Here is a 21,664-nt window from a genome sequence, read left to right as displayed (position 1 = left end):
CCTTGGTGCAGAGGCCAGCCAGGGAGAGGGCTCAGGCACCAGTGCTCCGTGTGCAGGCAGTGCCAGATACTCTCTCCCAAGGCACTCAATATCACGACAAGCAACAGAGACTGAGGCCAGCCAGGAAATGGGATTTGTTCTGCAAAACCCAGCAGGAGTCAGAACAAAACTGTTTCCTCCCATATACCCAACAGAAAACTTCCTGCCATTTAAATGTAAAGTTTTTAATGCATGATTTAAAAGGTTTAAGCCATAAATCAACTGTTAATGTTTTCAACACAAAGAAACTTTCAGCAAAGCATAAAGAATTCAAATAATCCACTGTGTAAGGGGCATCAGTGCTAAAGGTGTTCTGCTTCAAAAATGCAGTCTTCCAATTAAGCATTGACCTTGCCAATACACATTCAGAACTGAAATACTTCTCAGCTGAAGACGGGTCTCAGTTACATTTCAGTTGAAGTGCCATCAAATCAAATGCTCATAAATTTAGTAATAAGCAATATAAATGCTAGCTTATACTCTTAAATTTTTATGAAAGATTAGTCAGTGATATTGCACAAAGTAACAGGCATAGTTTTGAAATCATATCACTTTGATCTGAGAGTAAAGCACTTAAGACATTAATAAAAGAAGCTTATACTAAAAATAAATAATTTAATGTGTTAAATTGCCAAAAGGTAAAGCTGCTGAATTAAGAGAAATATGGTATGAAAATTTAAAATGATAGCTGGTTGTCTATGTTCAAATAAGTTATTTTTTTCATTTTTGCTTAATATTATTCTCATTTATTACTTATTTTTAAATTAATTTTCAGCAATATACATTAAAATGAACAAAAACTCCCATTAAAAAGGCAAGTAGTTTTTTGAAATTACTTTTCTATGAAAAAGGCTATTACATATTAATAAAATATGAAAAGCTGAAGACACTAAAATCTCACCAATATGAGTAGCAGCAGTTTTTCTGAAAAGCCACTGCTCTATAAGAAGAACAATATAGGGAAATACAATTAGTTGCAAATAGAAAAGCATGGACAGAGCATTCAGAACTGGACCCTTAAAAGGAGCCTTAAAGCATCAATGCACACGAATCACTAAAAATAATTCTTTTAACAGAATGAATGAGATGCAATCCTGTTACTTACAAAACCCAGGTGGACAAGCACTTGGGAAGTTTCCCTGTCTTCCCAATGTTTGTTTGGAAGGGAGTATACTTGACAAAATTGTGAATATATTGGCCAGGGAAAGTTGGTGTCTATATTTTATGACAAGTTTTAATTCACTTCTCTAAGTTTTACTGAAGTATTTAAACCACTGTTAAACAATGTGACAGATTTGGAGTAATTTGGGGACTTTAAAAACAACATGGCAAACTTGGTGAGAACAGGAACATGTAGAATTATAACAAATGCCCACATATCTTTGGGGTTGGAATTTTTTCAAGACAGTCATGCATGGCTTATTTCAATTTCAAGACTAAGCAATGCTGCAAATCACTCAGAATGAAACCGGTGCTGAATTTTCAGAGCAGTACAAATCTGCTAGATACGAATTTGAGCTCACCTAGCCATGACACTCCCCAGCAGATCCAAATATATTGTATCTCACCTCCAGTGGTTTTAAACCTGTTTCTGACTACTGAATCAAGCTTCTTTGCAGTTTTATAAAAATATATTCACACACCAAAAAAGATTAATTTTATATATGCTGTGTCTCTCATATATTAATGCAACTGTCACCCCATTCCTATGAAGGAGGGGCACCAATTCTCCTTTTTGTTTTCTTGACTACAGGAACTTTCCTTTAGCATAAACAGAAACCCTGAATGAGCTTCTTTGAAGGGCTTTGTAAGTCAAAGTGACAAAAATGTATTAATTCTGTTGAGCAGCTACTACCTTTAAGGTGCTTCTTCTTTAGCAGTTCATTTACTTCTGAATTTGGGATAAGGGTCGTCAGCCAATAAGAAGTGTGCTATTGCTTCATAAGGTATCTTTTGACCTTGTGTCCTGTGTAGTATGACATCTCCATGAGCACACCCAGCTGCACTCTACATGCGACAGCAAAGCCTGACACTCTCCCTCTAAAGAGTATCGAATCCACAGTAACCAATTTAATTAACTGATCATGTTCCCTGACTGGGAATGAATCTCTGGATTACTAATTACACAGATGAGTCTGTTTTCAAGTCGTGCTTTGTCACCACTTACAATCCCAAGATAATGTTCCCCACTCCCAGCAGAAGTCTCCAGCATGTTATTTAGCTGCTCCATCATCAGTAGCTGAAGTAGTAGAACTTTTTATGTTAAGCAGCTCAACATTGATGATGATGATAGGGATGTTCCTGCAAATCCACTTGTATATTCCCAGTGGAAGGTTTTGCTTAAACAGATTCACCCAGTATGATGCATGTCCATACAGCAACTTGTGCCACTGCTTTTCTCCAGAATTTTTCTCATCCTGCCTATTAATTTTTAACATTATAGTCTGTTCTACAATACTCTAGATCCACTGTCAGTAAAGCTGCACTTTTCTGTGGCATTCTTGTTTCAAGTATTGACTGTCAATTAAATAAAATAACTTTTTTCTGATCCACAGATATTTAACTGTCACTGGAACAGCTAATCTACAAGAACTTAACTGCTTTGCCACGTAACTTGCTGCATATTCAACATCAGCCAACATAAATGTATTTATCAATTCACCTACTGTCTTTTTTTCAGGTAAGTTCCTATTGTAGATGTAGGATTGTAGATGTCTGCTGGGTGCTTGAAAAGCTAGACTCTAAATATGTGAAAAAGGATGGTACAGGCATAATACATTCTGTCTTCTTCACATACATTCTAGATTTCTGTTCGAGCATGGGGCTTCAACTGGGGCTTTCCTGTAAACATCTCCAAAGATGCCAAATCAAACAGTTCATCAAAGAAAAGACAGAAATTTCACTTTCTTTTGAGCTGTGAGACAATATCACAATCTTTAAGAACAATTTTTTCGGGGTTTTTTTGTAATTAAAAATTCCCTTGTTTTACAAGGCATTATCAAGCTGTTAAATATTTTATCTTACTTTTAATTAGCACATTAATAAAATGTTTTCCCATTATTTACTTATACATAAACCCAATATAAGTGGATAGATCAGAACCCTGTCTTAGGTAGACCTTGTATTGAATTTCAAAATGAAAACACAAAAACCATATTAATATAGCTGCAACAGCTGGAATGCTGCTGTAACATTTTACCTCTCACATTCCCGCAGGATTCACTCAGTCCCCTACGTGAGCATTCCACCACCATATGAAATAACAAATGCACAGTTGATCAGAGCAGCCTCTGCTACTTAATGTTCAATTTTCTTTGCTGTTCTCCCAAGGTTGCTACTTGCCACTTCAGCTCTGTGCACTATTGCCTTCTGGGCAATATGGCTCTTCTGGGCTTCCAGCTGCCACTCAAGGCGCAGGCAATACACTTAGGAAGGAGAGCACCCACTGCCAGCCCTCACTGCACTCACTTGATGCTCAGGGAGTGCAAATACTGAGGATCCAACCTGGCACAAAAGGCACCTGCAGCGTAGAGAATGTGATGGAAGAGGATCTGTGTTCATACAGACTGGGGGTAGAAGGATGGGTATTGTAAGAAAAGGTTTTTTCTCCTGATTGTGGACAGCACACTGTCCTTTACTCTGAAATTAGTTCTGTGTAAGGACATGGACCTGGCACAGCAGAAGCCTTGGCCACTGGACTCAGGGGCTGAGTCCTGAACTTGTCAGTGGCATTGACCACCCACCTTCAGAACTGCACACACAACATCACAACAGAAGTTAAGCTGAAGGTTACTCCTGGCTACAGCAATTAGATTGGATAAGAGATAATGAAAATCATCTTACAATAGGTTTACATTAAAAACTCCAGTATGTCCTTAAGGCTTCTATACCTTTACAGCCCATTCTAAGCAGTAGAATGCCAAATTACAGTAGGAAAGCAAAGACACTGACAAGTTTGTGAAATTTCAAGTTCAGAATTAAAAATGAGAAAAAAAGCCCAACAATTTAACTAAGACATTAATTCTAATTTATGGTTCTCAAGGGCTAAATATTTCAATTGAGCTTCCAGAGTCTCACTTGCTTACCCACCACAAATTTATCAGCAAAGCTTTGAACAATTTTGCTTTATTTCAGTGGGTAAGACAAGAGTTAAATATACTCACTTGCTATATTTTTGTTGTTGTTGTTTTAAATTACTCCCTGTCTTGAAAACCATCCAGGATACAAGATCCAATTTGAAGTCCTTTCAATTACACACAACAATGAACAGGCAAAGGTAGCAATTTACAGTATTCCATTTTGAATGTTGCCATTAGCTTTTCTTGTTCCAATGTCAAAGAAACTACGGGCATCAACAAGAAAAAACAAATCTACTTTCCAGGTCTGTTTTGAATAAATCAGAGCAGACTCAAATATAGCTCTGAAAAATCCACTGTGTTCCTCAGTCACAGGAATATTCTGGGGTTGTCTTTTCTCATCTTATGCAGAAACAACTCAAAAAAGCTTCCAAAAGAAACACTGAGATCAGTGTGCCATCACAAACCATTTCACACTTCAGCACACTGCAAGTCTCAATGACAAAGGTTTTATGCATCTCTTAGCTTTCATCAAGTACTTCTTTGGTAAAACCTAAAGAGTGTAATACTCTGATTAGGCAAATCACTAAAATCTTAAGTTTTAAATATATGAAAAATTGATATTTACTAGAATGGGACAGTTTTCAGTTATAAAATCAAGCATATAATTCAGTGCATGTAGCACTCATTTAAGATATATATTTACCTACAAAATGCCAGAATTTCACAGAATCACAATAATTGAGTTTGGAAATTACTCTTGAGAATAAGTCCAATTGCAAACCTAGCACTGTGAAGTTCACCAGTAGACCATGTCTCAAAGCACACATCTTTTAAATGCCTCCAGTTATGGCACAGCGACCCAACCACTTCCTTGGGCAGCCTTTTCCAATGCCTGGTAACCCTTCCCATGAAGGCATTTCTCCTAATACCCAAACTAAATCTCCTCTGGCACAACCTGAGGCCGTTTTGTCTCATCCTGTCACCTGTTACCTGAGAGAAGAGGCTGATCCCCACTTCACCACAACCCCCTTTCAGGTAGTACAGAAAGTGAGAGGGTCCCCCCCGAGGCTCCTCTCCAGGTTCATCAACCCCAGCTTCCCCAGCTGCTCCCCTTCAGACTCATTCTCCAGACCCTTCACCAACTTTGCTGCCTTCCTCTGGACACACACCAGTATTTTAATGTCTTTCTTGCTAGCTGAAGACAAGATTTGAGGTGCAGCCTCCCCAGTGTCCAGTTCAAAAGGGATACCAGTTCCTTCATCCTGCTGGCCACACTGTTTTAACTATTAACAAAATGATACTGCATATCAAAATCCTCCTTTTTTTTTTTTTTAGGGCTAGAAGGTTTTTCTTAAGTATAAAACCATACACATTTCCTCTCTTGGTGAATCTACATGAATAATTTGCAATCCATCACAAAGCAGGATGCACACAGTAAAAATGACATTGAATAAACACTGGGAAAAAACAAGCTCAGCAAATCCGAATTACTTGCTTTCATATTTAAATTAATAAACTCATTTGTGAATTAGCCATGGCACAGGGCAGAGAAATTAGAGGTATCTCACTTGATAACTGCTTCAAAGCATGTAATTTCTAGGCAGACACGTGTCATGAAATAATCTCTTGGGGAACCATAGTGATGGAGAGGTTCATTTAACCCAGTGTTGCCCTGTTAATGTGCTATATGAGGACATCCCAACCTTTCAGAATATACTCATCTCTACCATGCTCAGGTGAAGTAGAGCACTATTTATAATACATACATAGAAATTAAAGAACAGACTCAGAGAAACAGACTGTTTTTCTCAAATTTACATAAAGAGCCTGTGGCAGTCAGCCCTCAGATGCACCTACACCAAGCTCAAAGTGACTTACTCTAAGTTTCAATTAGATTAGGCAACTACCACTGGAGACATTACCATACCTGAGATCACTGACAAGAATACTTGTTATCTGCTGTGAAGATTTACCAGCATCCCAGCAGTACCTCTAAACCCACTACATCTATCAGTCTCTAACCAACAACTTTTAACAGTCTTTAACAATCAGTCTTTGGTCCAGGACAAAGTGTTCCAGCCATTGCAGTTCCAGAGGTCTATAAAAATAGCTTCAAGAACAGGCATTGCAACACTGCTGGTAAATGCATAAGGGTTAAGCTAGCTTCTGAAAATTAACATCTTGATCAGCTTTAAGTAGTTTGGGTTTTTCACATACCTGGGAACTCTGGACATCAGAGGGTGCTCCCCTATAGCATTATATTTAATACTGAAAAAGGGCTCTTCCTGAAAATGATGCAGGGCAGGGTATGAACTGAGGCCTTCTCACAAGGGCTTCATTCTAGATGATCCATTTAGAGAGCCTAAAACCCCCATGTTCCTAATTTCTGTGCAAACACTCTCCTGTAGCTCAAGACTGACAGTCCCACTGATGCCAGCAGGCCATCAGGGTGCAGTTCCAGGCCCCTACTCACCTTCACACACATGCCCTGTGAGTCCTGGGACCCCACAATGCTGAAAAGAGAAAGGAAACAGTTGCATACCTGCCATTCCTAGGCATCCCATCTCTTTCTGAAGCCACAGATTATCTTCAAAAACCTGGAAGAGAGCAATTATTAAAAAAGCACTTTTCATAAATATCTATTATTGAATTTTTACGCTGAATTTATACTTCAATTACACAATTACACAGAAGCCTATCCTACAAAGTCTGAAGTTTCTCCAAAATTAACTATAAGAGACACAGCTTGGCTCTAGAGTTCTCCCACAGCTTGTTAAGCAGTATGAGGCTCTGCTGCCCAGTGTGGATATGCACACTTGGGGCTCCAATTGTACTTACACTCCATATTATCAGGATGGGTCCCTGCACAATAGTGGAGCTGGGCTGGCTATTAGTTTGCTTTCATTAAATAATCTTTCTTTGCCCTTTTCAGAGGCCTATTTGAGGACACAGGAAAATCTGATCACTAGGAGGCAGCAGGAATGTGTCAATATGAGATATCAAGCCCACTGACATTACACTCATTTTTCCTCCAGAGAACTCCACAGAGCCTTTCAAAGGGGCCACATGATAAAACTGCAGCCTGCAAGGCAATCTGTGACAGCCTCCTGCCTGTGCCTAGACACTGCTATAGAAATCACCACTCAAAACATCAGTAGAAGAAATCAATGTTTTTAAGGAGTTTTGTTGCCCAGTGTTTTGATCAAGATGTAGTAGTCATACAAGCAAGTTCTTGTTTATCAAAGATTCTGCCTTGCAGGAGCTAATAGAGAGGTAGGGATGTGGGTAATCAACAGGGATCTAACTCAGCCTGATGACATCAGCCACATTCACTGTTTCTGTTTGCTACCAAGCACTGCATGTGAGTAATGTTAAATACTGACTTTGTCAACACCACGGTTACAGTACAGCATGTTAGGGGCAATTTTCTTCATTGTGTTCTTCTGGTAAAGTAATTTGGTGTGCTGTTTGTTGGTTTTGGGGAAGGTCCTGGGTTTGGGAGGGTTTTGTTTGTTTGTTTTCCTGCAATACAATTTCCTGTTTATTAGTCTTTCTGTAATCCCAACAACAAACTACATTTGTAACTCACTCTAATCCCCACTGTACAGTAAGGGCAAAAGATAACAATGTCAACACATTTTGAGATGGCTTGACAGACACAAACCTAGATAAGGAGAAAGAATGAACATAAAAGCTCCATCCTAACAGCTATTGCACTCCTCACTGGAGACTGACACCACTGAGCTGAGGTGCTGTGACTAGATAAACACAAAGGGCCTCTGCTCAGAAGCACAGCAAAGCACAGACACAGCATCATTAGGGTTGGAAGGGAACTCTGGAGATCATCCAGCCCAATCCCCTGCCAAGGCAGGTGACAGGGACACCTCCAGGTGGGTCTGGAATGTCTCCAGAGAGGGAGACTCCAAGACCTCTTTTGGGCAGCTGTGCCAATGCTCTGCCACCGTCAATGAAAAAAAGTACTTCATGTTGAGGTGAAACTTCTTGTGTTTTACTTTATGGACATTGCTCCTTGTCTTGTCCCCGGCTATCACTGAAAAGAGTTTGGCACCATCCTCTTGATGCCCACCTTTGAAATATTTCTATGTATTAACGAGATCCCCTCTCAGTTTTCTCTTCTATAGAATAAGCACGCCCAGCTCCGCTAATCGCTTCTCGTAACAGAGATGCCCCACACCCTTCATCGCTTCCGTGGCCCTCTGCTGGACCCTCTCCAGCGTACAGAGGACCCTGTCCAGAATCTGTCGGCTGCCTCACCACGCCGGTGCCCGGCAGCTTCCCGGGCCGTTCCCCCAGCCGCAGTGCCGGGGAAGCGGCCCGCTGCCGGGCCTTGCCCCGCTCCCGAGCACGGCCCGGCCGCGGGGGCTGCGGCACCGTCCCGCGGCCTGCCCGGAGCCCGGCACCGCCCGCCGGCCGGGGGCCGCTCACACCCGCGCACCGCGGGTCCGCGCTTACCCCAGCCGCCGTCCGAGCGCAGGGCTGCCGGGCCGGGCCCCGCCCAGTGCCCGCTGCGAGGGGCTGAGCGGGCGCGGAGGGGAGCAGCGCCAGCAGCAGCCCGGCCAGCGGCCAGCCCATGACAGCGGGCGGACCCTCCGCGGGTGCGGACGGCGTCGCGGAGATTTCTCCAGGCGCTGCCCCGAATCAGGCCCGGCCTCAGCCGCGGCATCCACCCGCCATCGGTCTCCTCCCACCGCGGCGAGGGCGGAGGGGAGAGGGCCCCCGAGCAGCGGGACCTCCCCTCACGCCCGGCCCTCTCCTCGCCGCGGGCCGGGCCCCGTGCGATGGCGGCGGTGGAGGGCTGCCTGCGGGCCGTGGGGCTGCAGTTCTGGGCGGACTCGCTGCAGGCCCTGCCCGCGCTGCTGGCTCCCGCCGCGCTGCTGGGGCTGCTGCTGGGCGCCGCCGCCGCCGCCCTGCTCTGCCGCTGCGCGCTCGGGCCGCGCCGGGGCGGAGAGGTACGCGGGGCCGGCGGGGACGGGGCGCGGGAGAACGGCTCGGGGGAGCAGGAGGGGTTTGCCGAGGTTTGAGGGGTGGAGGGCCCGGGAGGAGTTGCCTGCCAGCTTTGCCCGCTGCACAGGACAGCCGGGAAGGGCTTTGCCCGCTGCATGGGACAGCCGGGGCTGCCTCGGGGCGAGCGGTGCGCGCTGCAGCGGGCGTGGGTGCGGAGCCCCGTAATTCCTGCCACGCCTCTGCTGGAAATGATTTCACTACTTACTTTTAAAAGTTGCTGAAAGAAGTGGATTAACTCTAAAAGGAGGCCGGTGAAAGTGTTGAAGTGTTCTGAGTGTTGTCCCCGTCTCAAATCTCTAACATTTGTGACGTGCAAGTTGCCTCTTGCAACCATCGCTTCGTGTACGAGGCAGTGTTGCTTTTGGGGATAATGGAAGATGTACCTGGTTTGCAGAAGCTGTGTGAGATAATTGAAAATAAACTCTTACCAGTAATTTTATTTCCAAAGTATTTTACAGACTTTACCAAAGTTCATTTTACAACACAGCACTGAGTATTAGTACTAACCCACTGCAATACCTTTGCACTGAGAGTATGCACATAGATACCTAAAGAAATAAAGGACCCTGAGCACTGCTGATGGTTTGCTTGATGCCAAACTAACATGGTTTTCTAAAGTGTGCGATTTTGTTAATAACATACTTGCTGTTCTCTTTTAAGTACTGTGGTTCCTATCTATTTCATAACTTTTCTTTGGGCTCGAAGATTGTAGAGGCAGCATGCACCCACCGAACCAGGCAGGCACCCATCTACCAGGCAGATATATTTTCTGGGAATTGTTATTGATTTATGCTTTATTCTCCCATCCCACTTAGACCCAGGCCATGCTGGACTGACTGGATGTAGCAGTGGTTGGTGTTGGCACAGCAGTGGGATTTGGAGTTCTGCAGAGTTTTGCCAGCCTGTAGGTGCAGAGTCTGGTCCAGCTTGGTTTATCGCCACACCTTTTCTCAGCTATAACAGCTCTGCTGCATGTGTGTATCTGCTGGTGTTGATCATCATTAAACATGACATAGGAGACAAACTCTCTAGTTCCCAACTGCTTTTAAGTTGGAGGATTGAAGTTCTGTTTGAAGCCAGACATTAGTGTAGTAATGGAGACACTTCAAATGCTGGATCAATGCATCCTGTGCAAGTACAAGCCCTTCTGATTCAATTCCTGATTTTCCATGCCTTAATGGGTATATCTTTATTGTACTGCCACTACCAACTCAAATGTAGTCATGTGCAATTTTATCCTTTTTATCCTTTATGCCATATATGTCAATAGGGAATAGAAGCTGCCAGTTCTCCCTGGTCTGGATCTTCAGATGCATTTAGATGTTTAAATGCTAATAAAATCAGTGCTGCTGCCCTAAAAGGGTTATTTATTTTGAAGGAAAAATAAACTGCTTGCTGGTGCATACAGAGCACATTGCAGGGTGGGAAGGTTGCATCCTGTGGGTCTGATTTCCCCAATTGAACAGGACAACCTTAGGCTGTTCCTCCTTCCCACTATCTGCCCCAGCAATGCTATGGAGCAAGCAGGTGCTGAACTGCACATATTGCAGCCTTCTGTATCCAAAGTAAAAGCAGGGATAGCTTTCCTGAGTATATGTTCCATCCCAAGCAGCTAAATTATCCTTAGTGTGTTAGCAGGGCAAGTACCTGGAGCCTGAAGCATCTTTAAGCACCACTGTAAGCCAATACATTTGTCACTCAGCCCCAGTTAATCTCACTCAGCCTGAATTATAGCCTAAGTTATAATAATTACAACTATTTTATAGATCATAGCCCAAATCTGTGGGACTTGAATGCATGGAGGATGCATAACTCTCTTATTTGTTGGTTTGTACATAGGATACGCTGGGATAGTTTTAAGAAGAGCTCTTTACTGTGGTAACAAATAAATTACAAGATTGCTGAGGGAGATTTGTTGCTGTTCTTTTCTCATCAGTATATTTTTAGGAACCAGTGTCTGCACTTCAGCACATCTAAAAGGCTAACCCAAAAATGTAATCTGAATTACTGAATCATCTAAGATGTAGAGAGGTGACAGAGGCAAGTCATACAGGATTGAGTGTGTTCCAAAGCTGGGCTGTTCTCTGTGTTCTGGGAAAATGGACTGCTTTACCTGCCAAATGGCCAAATCATTTAAAGTGAACCTTTCCATAAGAGAGTGACATGCATATGGGCTGCAGCCGGATGTAGTCGTCTACTACATCCAAAAGTAGTCAGTGGATTGAAAACCTGATAAAGAATTTTAAAAGTCATCCATGTAGTGTGGCTGCTATCTTTTCCTTCACTAAAAAAAAAAAAAAATAAAATCTTTGCAATGCTGTGTTTGGAGGGAGGCACATTAGTGTTGTTTTCTGATCTCTGTAGTGTGTAGGGAAGATCATGTGTAGCAGGAGGTTTCATTGCCACACAGTATCTGTGTCCCTACCTGTGGCTTTTTGTGTTTGTGAAGTGAGGCCAATAATATGGGCAGCTTTTGGGGAATGAAGGTGATGAACATTTTCTGATAGTTACTTCTCCCTGGCAGGAGCTTCCATGCATATAAAGCTTCATTTAGGAAGTTTGTCCCGTGGCCAGAGACAAAAAATACTTGGCATTCTCTTTATTGCTGGTAATTATAGACAATTTTAGTTAACTTGCTGTAATTGAGATGTTTGAGCTCAGACCATGAGGTTGACTCCGAAGTCTGTAGTATGACATTTTGAGAGCAGATGGATCGATTTGACAAGTTCATGGCCTCTTAAAACATTTTTAGATTAAAATTCTACTCCTGGAATGACAAATTTAAAAGTTTATTAATTTTAATTATTCCTTTCTGAATATGTAACATTTTCATCTATTTTCAGATTGTATTTTTCCAAAGTTTTCAACTAATACTAGAATAATTCTCATGATGGAGACATGAATGTATCCAGGCTGCTGTGGAAGATGTTTCCAGTTAACCTGCATGATCTCAAGTGTTACATTTTATGTTTTCTCTTGGAATTTCAGAAAGATGATTCTCAAAGTCTTCTGGAAAGCTTCAATGCTGATGAAAAAGAGCACACACTCACGAAAAGTAAAGCAGAACCCTATACATCAAAAGAGGAGATGGTGCTGGAGGTAAAGCTCTGCTCCTACAGGTGGATCTCCATTTTGCTGCATGTAGCAGTAAGCATGTTCAGGGCCTGCTCCAAATTGTCTCAATTTTAGTGAGTTTGGAGAGAGACTTGTAAAAGTGTTCAGAAAAAGTGTAAGATGGAGAGTGGGAGTTGATTGCTGCTTATGAATGCAACCATTTCAGGCACTTATTCCCCTTATGAATTCCATTTCTCCCAGGGCACTCTTTGGATATTTTAATCAAGATCCTGAGTTCTTTTTGGACAGAGACTTCTTTGCTTTCATCTCAATGTTTTCCTTAGTTTCAAAAGGCTAATGGGATAAATTAACACTATTAACATAAGAAAAAGTTTGTAAGTGCTGAAAGACCACTGTGGTGAGCTGGGATTCAAAGACAGTTAGAGAATTTGTGAAAAAAAGTAGAAATATAAAATTAACAACCCACTCTCCATGGAAACATCTGATATAACTAACATCTAAGTAACTTAACTTTTTTTTAATAATCCCAAAATAAATGGAGAACCAGTCCTACTGTGTAGTCACTGTCTTTTACCCAAAGCTGATTTGACTGGTCTTGCTGGAGCTAAAGATTGTGATTTAAGCTGCTCGTTTAAAAGCGTGCAGTTCAGCTGACTCATTCAGTCTATTATACATAAATTAAATACATGGATAAAATGTCAGTCAGAACCAGCCAGTCTAGTGCTTAGCTTGTAACAAGAACTGGTTTCAAGAAAATGTTATTGTTAACATTGAAACTGTTGGTTTAAATCCTGACAGGTAATGAATCTTCATTTCACCTTTGTGATCAGGAGTGGTTACACAACATGCTTGGTCATTTGGCTTGAGTTAAAGTAGAATATTAAAAGTGAGCATGGATTAGGTTATTTTTTGAAGTGTAAATATTGTGGGAGAGCTTACACAATTTTGCATCTTCATGCTTATTGCCAGTGTTTTTGAAATGGGATCACAGTCTTGTAAAGGTGATAATTCACAACTTTATCCATTTCCATAACATGGCTCATTTATAAGACATTAAGAGGTAACCTTGTTATTTGAGGGGACTTTCTCCCACCTGTCTGTCTAACCACTGAAATTATACGTATTTTTTTCTACTAATTTGTTCTGATTTCCAGAGGCTTTTGCTGTTACTAGCATCAAATTGACATTTTATGAAGAAGCATAAATGGAAAATGCTTTTAATTAGGTTAGAGCACTTCAGAAAAACAGGTATTTTCATTCTGAGACTTTTCACATTGCAATAAAACCATAATTACTGTATTAATAATAATTGTGTGTTACTTATGCCTGCTGAGAAGCAGGATGTGTTAGTTCTAGCACTCTGCAATACAACTTTGCAGCTTTGCACTGGCTGCTCTGCCTCCAGTCACTGCAGAGCAGTAGCTCTGTCCACTCCTGTCCCTGATGGGATACTGCAGTGCTGGGACTGCTCACCAGGGGCAACTTTATCAGTGAACCCAAAAGTGGAAATAAATGAAATGGAGATGAAAAAGTGCAATGGTAGAAGTCCAGTGAATTACACAGTTTGCTCTTTCCATTTCCATTTTTAGATTCTATTAGTGCTTTGATATTTCCTAGAAAAAGCTTTATGAAAAATCCTGTATTTTGACAAATCAGTCTTTCATATGACAAAACCAAAAGAGGTAAAATAGGAAGTCCTAGTGCTTGGATTTACATATTTTATCTACTATTTATAGACAAACTTTTATTAAGCCATACCTAACCTCTCAAAAAAATTATGATCCCATTGTTCCAGCATATAGAAAAGGCAGTAGCAGAAAGTCAGATTATGTAATACAGAAAATTGTGTGAAAAAAATTCAATATTTATTAAAAGTTATTTGGAAAAACATTGTTATTTTCTCTAGATTTTGGGTAAGGGTTGTATTATAGAAGTTTTTCCTGGGAAAAAATGATGACTGTGTTTTCTTAATTTATTGTTTCTTTATTTAAATTGAAAGACAGAATTTATGGCCATGATGATATCTGTGGAGTTTATTATCCTTCAGTAGTTTTTATTATTAGTCTCATTTGTAAAATCTTTAGCTGTTGCTAATGGTGTGGAGGTGGTGACAAGACACGAAATGAAAATACCTTGCAAATACCAGATACTACCTATTTTCTCCTGCAGAATTAGAAATATTTTGTAGCAGTGATAATGACAAGAGTTCCCTTTTCAAGTTTTCCTGCTTGGAATGAACCTTATGAGAAGACTTCTTGCACCAAAGCAGAGACAATCAATAAACAGTTATTAATAGGAGCATTTAAGTTGTGTAACAAAAAGGAGCTCACAATACTTAAAGTGAATAATTGCCAGATCTACTGCTGTTCTCAAATGATTTTCTGTTCTTTTCCATACAGGAAGGTGAGTCTCCTCTGAACAGTAACATTGCAGCATTTGCATTAAAGGCAAAAGTGATCTATCCCATCAACCAGAAATTTAGGGTAAGGTTGTAGATTCTGCTTGTAAAAATTAATGGCAATCATTCTGTGTCAGAGTAAATTGCAGAGTCAAGTAATGGAAGAAAATTTACTGCCAATCTGCTTAATAGGGATCTTTCCTTTTTTTATAGTCCATTGACTCAGGGCTTATTCTGTAAAGTGTCAGCTGCTTTCAGCTACCCTTCATTGCTGGAACCTGCAATCTTTACATGGTCCAGTCAATTTTCACTGTATTTAAGGGAGCTTGTCTGCCCTTTAACATTAATGGGAGTTGGATCTGTCTAAGGAGCCATAAGAAAAACACCACAAGGATCTGAAAGAGAAAGCACACAAAGCAGCTAACTACAATGGAAGAATGCTTTCCTGGGCAATGCAAAAGCCTCTCATGTACATGGAAACACTTTTGCTGTGTATACTGTTTAACTTTTCCCTTAAAAGTAAACACTGAAAATTGATGTGATGTTTATTTCCTTATTGTGTTGTATTAATTGACTTTGTGAATTTCCTTTTACTTGTAGCCTCTGGCAGATGGCTCATCAAATCCATCTTTGCATGAGAATCCAAAACAAGCAGTTCTGCCTAATCAAGTGGTGGAAACATCCGTGTCAGGCAGCCTGGGATCCCTGAGCCAGGGAGACAAGGAGGACTGCAGCTCCTCCACAACAATCCATTCCACAACAAGTGATGACAGGTTTCAGGCCCGAGCCTTTCTAAAGGTGGCCAGCTTCCCTGAAGTGCTGACATGTGAGAGGTAAGCAGTAAACCTGCCCTTGCTTGGTCAATTCCTGTGTTTTTAGGACAGCCACTAAAGGTGAAAGGCTGGGTATGAATGCACACGGTTGCCACATCAGGACAGGATTATCTGCTTATAACCCTAAAAAAGTTGTTGGGAGATTAATACATTAAGTTGTTGGAAGTCATCCTGTTCTTTGTGAAATTTTGAGAATCAGAGCTGGCCAAAAGCTGTCTCATAAAAGGTGTGTCACTGTTAGGATAAGGAGATGTCTTTGTTATGTCTCATATGCTCAGTTCACGTGTGCTGGGGATGGAGCTCTCTGCCCTGTACAATGACATCTCACACTGCAGGTGCCTTGAGAACACTCAGTGTTCTGTTCTCTCTGTTTTAATGGGAACTATCATTTCTTACTCTGGGAGAACAGTTCCTCTCTGACACTGCTGATGAGCAGGTAGAGGTAATTGAAATGGACTGTCAGCTCTGATTTCCTTTCAGCTGCACCACGGCAAGGTAACCCTAGATGAATACATGTGTCTGCACTCTCATTAGCAAGAGTAACAAAATCATGTTTGTGTCCCAGGAACTGGGAAAGCTACCAGCAATGAAGAATGTTTACAAAATATCCACTCTTACTATGCCTGTTTCAATTTAAAGCCCTGCTTTCCCTGGTTGAATCCACTCATGACTGTGTTTGCCTTGTCTTTTTCTAGAGGAAACTGCAGCACCAACTTTATTGAAAGCTCTATGTTTGTTTACTTTTACATTCAGAAATCTTTTCTGAAAAAGGAGGCAATGTAGAAATAAAGTAACTTTACTTCTGTTTTGGGGCAGGGTTTTTAGGAGGATCTAGTGGTTAAATGAAACATATTGTGTTGTCTTTTTGTGTAACTGTCATTTAGATTGCTATAAATGCATTTTTAATCTTTGTTTTAGTTTCGATGTTAAGCTCTGCCTTTGCAGTCTTACTTTACAAGATCTCATGCTTCTTGATACTGAACTCAGAAAAGAAAAAAATGTGGTAGGTACTTATATCTCATTTATAGCTCATTGTTTTGAACATCTTAGTTGAATATTAGTTTAGGAAATAACATAAACAGCTGGCTAGGTGAGATGTAATGCAGCAGACTTGCATTTCCACGTTATTGACCTCCTACTCTGCATATATATGAGCTTCCTAAGGAAGTAAAATATGATGAAGTATACTGGTCTGTGAAATACCAATATAGCAAATACAAAAAATTGGTTTTAAACATTACTCCAGAGATTAACATACAGCACTTGAAGCTCATAAGAAGAGGTAATAAATTATTTAGTAGGTGAGTTTGTCTTAAGGACAAACTTGCTTTTTTGTTTGTTGTGACTCTAAAGCTTTTGGAATAAAATGGAAAATTCAGTTCATCTCCGTCAGTACCATTGTGGTAAGTACAATAGTTCTGAATTTTTATAATTGTAGGATTAAGGTACCATTTAAACCATAGGTAACTACCTGCATCAAGTCACAGCATCCAAAACTGACAAGGAAAAAAAAAAGAAAAGAAAAACAAAGTACAATTAAGGTTTTGGGATATTATGGGATATTCAGTAATGATTGTTTGTGGTGCCTAGCCATGATCAGCACCATTACTGCTATTGAGGTTTAGCTACAAATCTGGTAACTACAAATCTGGACATAAAGTCTATAACTTTTCCCCCACTCTTTTCTTGAGCTTTGTTTAAACAAAATTGATAATTTCTGTTAGAATTTAATAAATCCACTGAGAATATTTCAAAGGGTGGGATTTTCTGAAGAAATTTCTACACAACCCAAAGGAGGAAACAGGAAAGTAACCCTGGGAAACAGTTTCTCATTTGATGGATTATCCATATCTAGTTAGATGAGAAAGGGAACTTGTGATCAGATTCCAGAAGGAAATTTAGCTTGATTATAGAAGGTTGAACTTGATATCAAAGTTAATAATCAATTTCTAAGGAAGGTAAGTAGCAACATATTGATGTAATCACAGAAACACAGAGAAAACGAGCACTTAACATACTTTGTGGCCCACTAGAAATACCCACAAAGGACTTAGACCTTTAGCTGAATATGATAATAGCTTTATATTTTTGTCAGAAGCTAAAACAGGGAAAAAATAAGTCAGTCTGAGAATAATTGCTTTCTTTCCCACTCTGCTTTCTCTGATTTCAGTTTTTCTTGGCATAAAGTTCTAAGGAAATACATCTTTTTCTATCAGTCTTCTCCTGAACCCTCTTTTTTTCTTTTTACTTCATATGATATCCTGGTCCAAAACATTTGCAAGTGAGATCCAAAATATGACTGCCATATGTTTTCCTCTTCTATTGGGCTCTAATTATATTTCCCAGATTTCCCACCTGACATGAGCTTCAATAACTGTTTCTATATGTAAATATATATGCATTTATGTTTTTATATGTTTTACGCGTGGAAGTTCTGCATCATCTCGTTTTCAAGATTATAATGAACAGGCAGGTGGCTGTTAAATTTCATGTATTTTGATTTCCACACTGCAAAATGCTGCAGCAGTTACTAATGAAGCGAATTAACCTTACACTGAAACTCTAATTGAGGGAAGAGGGGAAAAGGTTAAGCAAAAGTTTTCCATGTTAAAAAATCTAAAATGTGTTTTTGAAGACACTAGTATTACAGTTAAAAAAGGCACACAAATGGAAAATAAGTTATTTTCTTGCAAGAGAAGCTAGCTAGAACTTGAGATAGTTTCTTTTGGGTCGTATATAAAAATGTTTGATGTATTATGTGGCTGACTACAGTTGAAGTCTGAGTAATGAGTCTTTAGTATCTTTTGAATAGTTAATATCTTCCAGTTTAGGGGTTCATTAAACTTTAGAAAAATGGGTTTTGTATTTTCAAGTGATCTGCATTTTATCCAGTCAAGGATAGTTTAAAATGTGTCTGTCTGGTTACAAGGATATATGAGATTATGTGTAACACCATCTTCCAGTATCCCACTGGAGCCAAAACCGGAGAATTTTTCACAGTGGAAGTACTGGAGAATTGCTGGTGATAAATCTGTTAATTTATCTGTTGTTTCACTTAAGATTCGCTATAATCTCCCTGATTGATTTAAATCAGCAAAAGTTATCACAAAGATGTCCTTACAGTGATGAACGGGCACTTAACCTGGGTGTTGTTTTCTTCCTTTTAAACAGATGTTTATTCAGATTTTCAAGATATACCTCACAGACTTCCATCGTAAAAAGAAGATTACTGATGGTTTGTTGAAGAAGATCCTTTTAAATCAGGAAAATGTAAGTGAGTTTGTTGGTTAGTACTTAAGACCATACAAAATAAGAGTTAGTTTTATTACTACAGCAGGCCATTTCACCTACTCCTTTTGGACAGCCATGTCATTTGTAATCTATTTTTGAAGAAAATGCAAAGAAACTCCCTTGTTACTTGATTTTCCACATTAGCTTGTATGCTTTTCCTCCTTGTATGAAGTGATCTACGTAATCTGCTAAAGATAAACTATTTTTGTAGTTGACTCCATTTAAACAGAACATTTTGAACCCTATTCACTCAGATTTAATAATTTCTAATTACCAGGGGCTTTGTTTGGTCCCAGGTATCTTGCTGATAATAAAATAGCAGGAAATAAAGTAGCAGTATGACGGTCAAGGCTTTCATCAGGGAAAAATATACTTATTTTCCTCATCATCCTTTTTTCTTTCATGTACTTGCATCATAGTCTATATGCCACTTCTGAACTGGGAGATATATATATGACAGTCAATGTGTTTCAGGTAGAGTCACAGTACTATTGTCAAGGTTATTAGAAGGAGCAAAAAGCTTTACAAAACTGTAGAAAATAGGAGAGCTATTGGTTCTACTTTCCAGTTTAGAGTCACAGAAAAATCTGGATTGAGAAGCATATCTTGAGATTGTCTGGCCCAGCCTTCTGTAGGAAGCTTTGTCTTAGGTAAGGTTATCCAGTGCCCTGCCAGTCCAAGTCTTGAATGTTTGTGCTGAGAGCAGCCTAATCACAGCAGCAATTATGCTTCTCTTACATGTAGGTGGAATTTCACATCTGGGTATTTGTCTATCAGCTCATGAGCTCTAGTTGTTGAACACTTGGTACAGTCTCACAATCTGTGAATTACTATAAGGAATCTCTGTAGTTGTACCCTATGATTTATATCAGAAGGTATTTTGCCTTAAAGCACTCTTCTGCCTTAAATCCTCAGATTTAGTATTAAAGCTTATTGTATTTACTGGATGAAAAGTGAGATTAGATGTGCAAAATCTTTTTACTGGTGGTCTTTTGGTAATGATTTCAAATTATAAACAGAGCTGATCTAGAGTAGGCATGTTTCCTGATAGAACCTAATCCTCAGTGAAGTTTGATGGCATCAGTGTCCTCATGCTCCTAAGATGCTGCAACACAAGGACTAAATCCAAATAATTAGATACAATAATTGCCAGAGAAGTCCAGTTGTTTAAGTGCCAGTATGGGATTTCTGTGTCCTATATGAGGTAGAGAAAGATCTTGTAAACCTGACAGTCTTAGAGGTGAGATATCATGCAAGAAACAAGGCTGGTTATGACCACCATGTAAAAGAGATGTTGCATGTTTTATTGCAGACAGCCTTTTCCACTTTTAATTCTGCATCATAAAAATTCATGGGATTTTGATGAAATTGTTAGTGAAGCTTGTCAAACTCTACTTATTTTTCTTTAAGGCATAAGGGTATCAAGTTAATGCATTGATAGCCAAAAGTGGATGGTGTTAGAAATCAGTGCTTGCTATGAAAGGCATGTTGCAGTGAAGGAAGAGTCACCCTTTTCACTATCAGCTTGCTAGGCAATGGCAGCAGACTAGTATTTGTCAGCAACATCAGCTCTCATAAAAAATCACCCTGAAAAACTGTGAAACCTTATGTAATCATGCCGCCTTATGAGCATTACAGGTGTGTTCATCCATGTGTGTTCATCTAGCACTCTGCAGGAATCACTATCTGATTATCACCTGGATACTTACCTGAGCTTTTAAACACAGTCTGTACACTCATAGCTGCCATTTAAGATGGGGCACATGCATTAAAATAAAAATATTGGTAGATAGATTGTAGGGATTATTAGTGTAAAAGCTCTTGAAGCAGTGTTTACTAATGAATTCAGCAGAGATGGATTATGGTCTTGACTGTACTTACATCCTAGTGGAAATGTATGTATTTGTATTAATTATTCAGAGTTGCCATATATCTGGAGATTTCCTTGCTTGCTACAGAAGGTGCATTACCACGAACAGAACTTTCTGAACACTCCTGTTCAGCTTCCTTAACAATGAGCCAGAACTGACATACAGTTTCACTCCCAAATTTAAAAGTTATGTCTGTTTTTCTGTTTAAGTAATCACTTGAATTTTTTTTCCCCCAGGATTTTGAAGAATTACAGAAACAACTTGACTCTAGACTCCAGAATACTGAAATGTCAGGAGCCCGTAACTCAGAGTTCCAGACTCTGGAAGACCTGGAAAGGAGGGAAAGGGAATATTCCGAGCACATAATAGATAATGTAACTATCTAATTTTTTTCTAAAATTTTATTTTAATGTTATTCTTTTGGTGGGGAGTTCTTTAGTGCAATGGTTTTGTTGAGTAGTCCCCAGTTAGTATTTTATATGTGTCCTGAAAATATTTTTACTTTGCCCCAGCAAAATATTTCCAGCTCCCTTTGGGTGTCAGTATGTTTTTATAAATAAAACATTTTTATGCTTTTTGTAAAACACTACTGTTTTATTGGCTGAGAAACGTCTGGAGCTTGTCTGAGGATAAGATTTATTTCAAGCCTATATAGAGCCTGTCTTTTAGGAATGTGATCCTCGCCCCTTGCTTTTGTCAATCCCTGTAACTGAGTAAGGGAGTAATAAGAGCCTACTTTTTTTTCCAGCAGAAAGAAGTACTAAAACTGTAGTTGCTGGGCAATGTTTTAGTATGTTTTGTGCATTTACTAAAGCAAAGCCTTTTTTTTTAGCAGCTTTCCACATGAGAATATATTTACATTTTTTGATGTGAAAATACCGTTTGATAGCAGGCATTTGGTTTTTTTTTCTCTAAAGTAGGTTCACGGTGTCAGTCTAGATTCAGGCTAGAAAACTGGAGGTTAAGAACATTCTATGTCCTATTCTCCAGTAAACTGAGTAATATTCTTCCCATTCCTGTTTTTGAAGTTTGAGCAAATTGACTGCTGATGAA

At 39.8% G+C, this 21,664-nt stretch overlaps 2 protein-coding genes across 7 annotated transcripts in view; one reads left to right on the top strand and one right to left on the bottom strand.

Annotated features, from left to right (window-relative positions):
* Positions 1–8,712, bottom strand: part of EVC2 (EvC ciliary complex subunit 2) — a 60,528-nt gene extending 51,816 nt beyond the window's left edge. For 5 of the 6 annotated variants that reach the window (XM_064711770.1, XM_064711773.1, XM_064711771.1 and 2 more), the window contains exons 1-2: positions 8,592–8,712; positions 6,661–6,715 (exon numbers count right to left, since the gene is read on the bottom strand). In XM_064711770.1, coding sequence (XP_064567840.1) covers positions 6,661–6,715; positions 8,592–8,711 — 175 coding nt within the window. In that variant the 5' untranslated portion in view covers position 8,712. Of the gene's footprint in view, positions 1–6,660; positions 6,716–8,591 lie in introns of those variants that run through there. The other variant, XM_064711775.1, reaches the window with a different exon arrangement.
* Positions 8,713–8,917: 205 nt separating this feature from the next.
* Positions 8,918–21,664, top strand: part of EVC (EvC ciliary complex subunit 1) — a 49,445-nt gene continuing 36,698 nt past the window's right edge. The window contains exons 1-7 of the mRNA XM_064711777.1: positions 8,918–9,088; positions 12,132–12,242; positions 14,618–14,701; positions 15,217–15,449; positions 16,368–16,452; positions 18,621–18,719; positions 20,848–20,985. Of these exons, the coding sequence (XP_064567847.1) occupies positions 8,918–9,088; positions 12,132–12,242; positions 14,618–14,701; positions 15,217–15,449; positions 16,368–16,452; positions 18,621–18,719; positions 20,848–20,985 (921 nt within the window). The remainder of the gene's footprint in view (positions 9,089–12,131; positions 12,243–14,617; positions 14,702–15,216; positions 15,450–16,367; positions 16,453–18,620; positions 18,720–20,847; positions 20,986–21,664) is intronic.

Source organism: Zonotrichia leucophrys, chromosome 4 (assembly GCF_028769735.1).
Source record: "Zonotrichia leucophrys gambelii isolate GWCS_2022_RI chromosome 4, RI_Zleu_2.0, whole genome shotgun sequence".
NCBI lineage: Eukaryota > Metazoa > Chordata > Aves > Passeriformes > Passerellidae > Zonotrichia > Zonotrichia leucophrys.
Note: the sequence above shows the minus strand (reverse complement) of the source record. Positions and strands in the feature narration are given on the sequence as shown.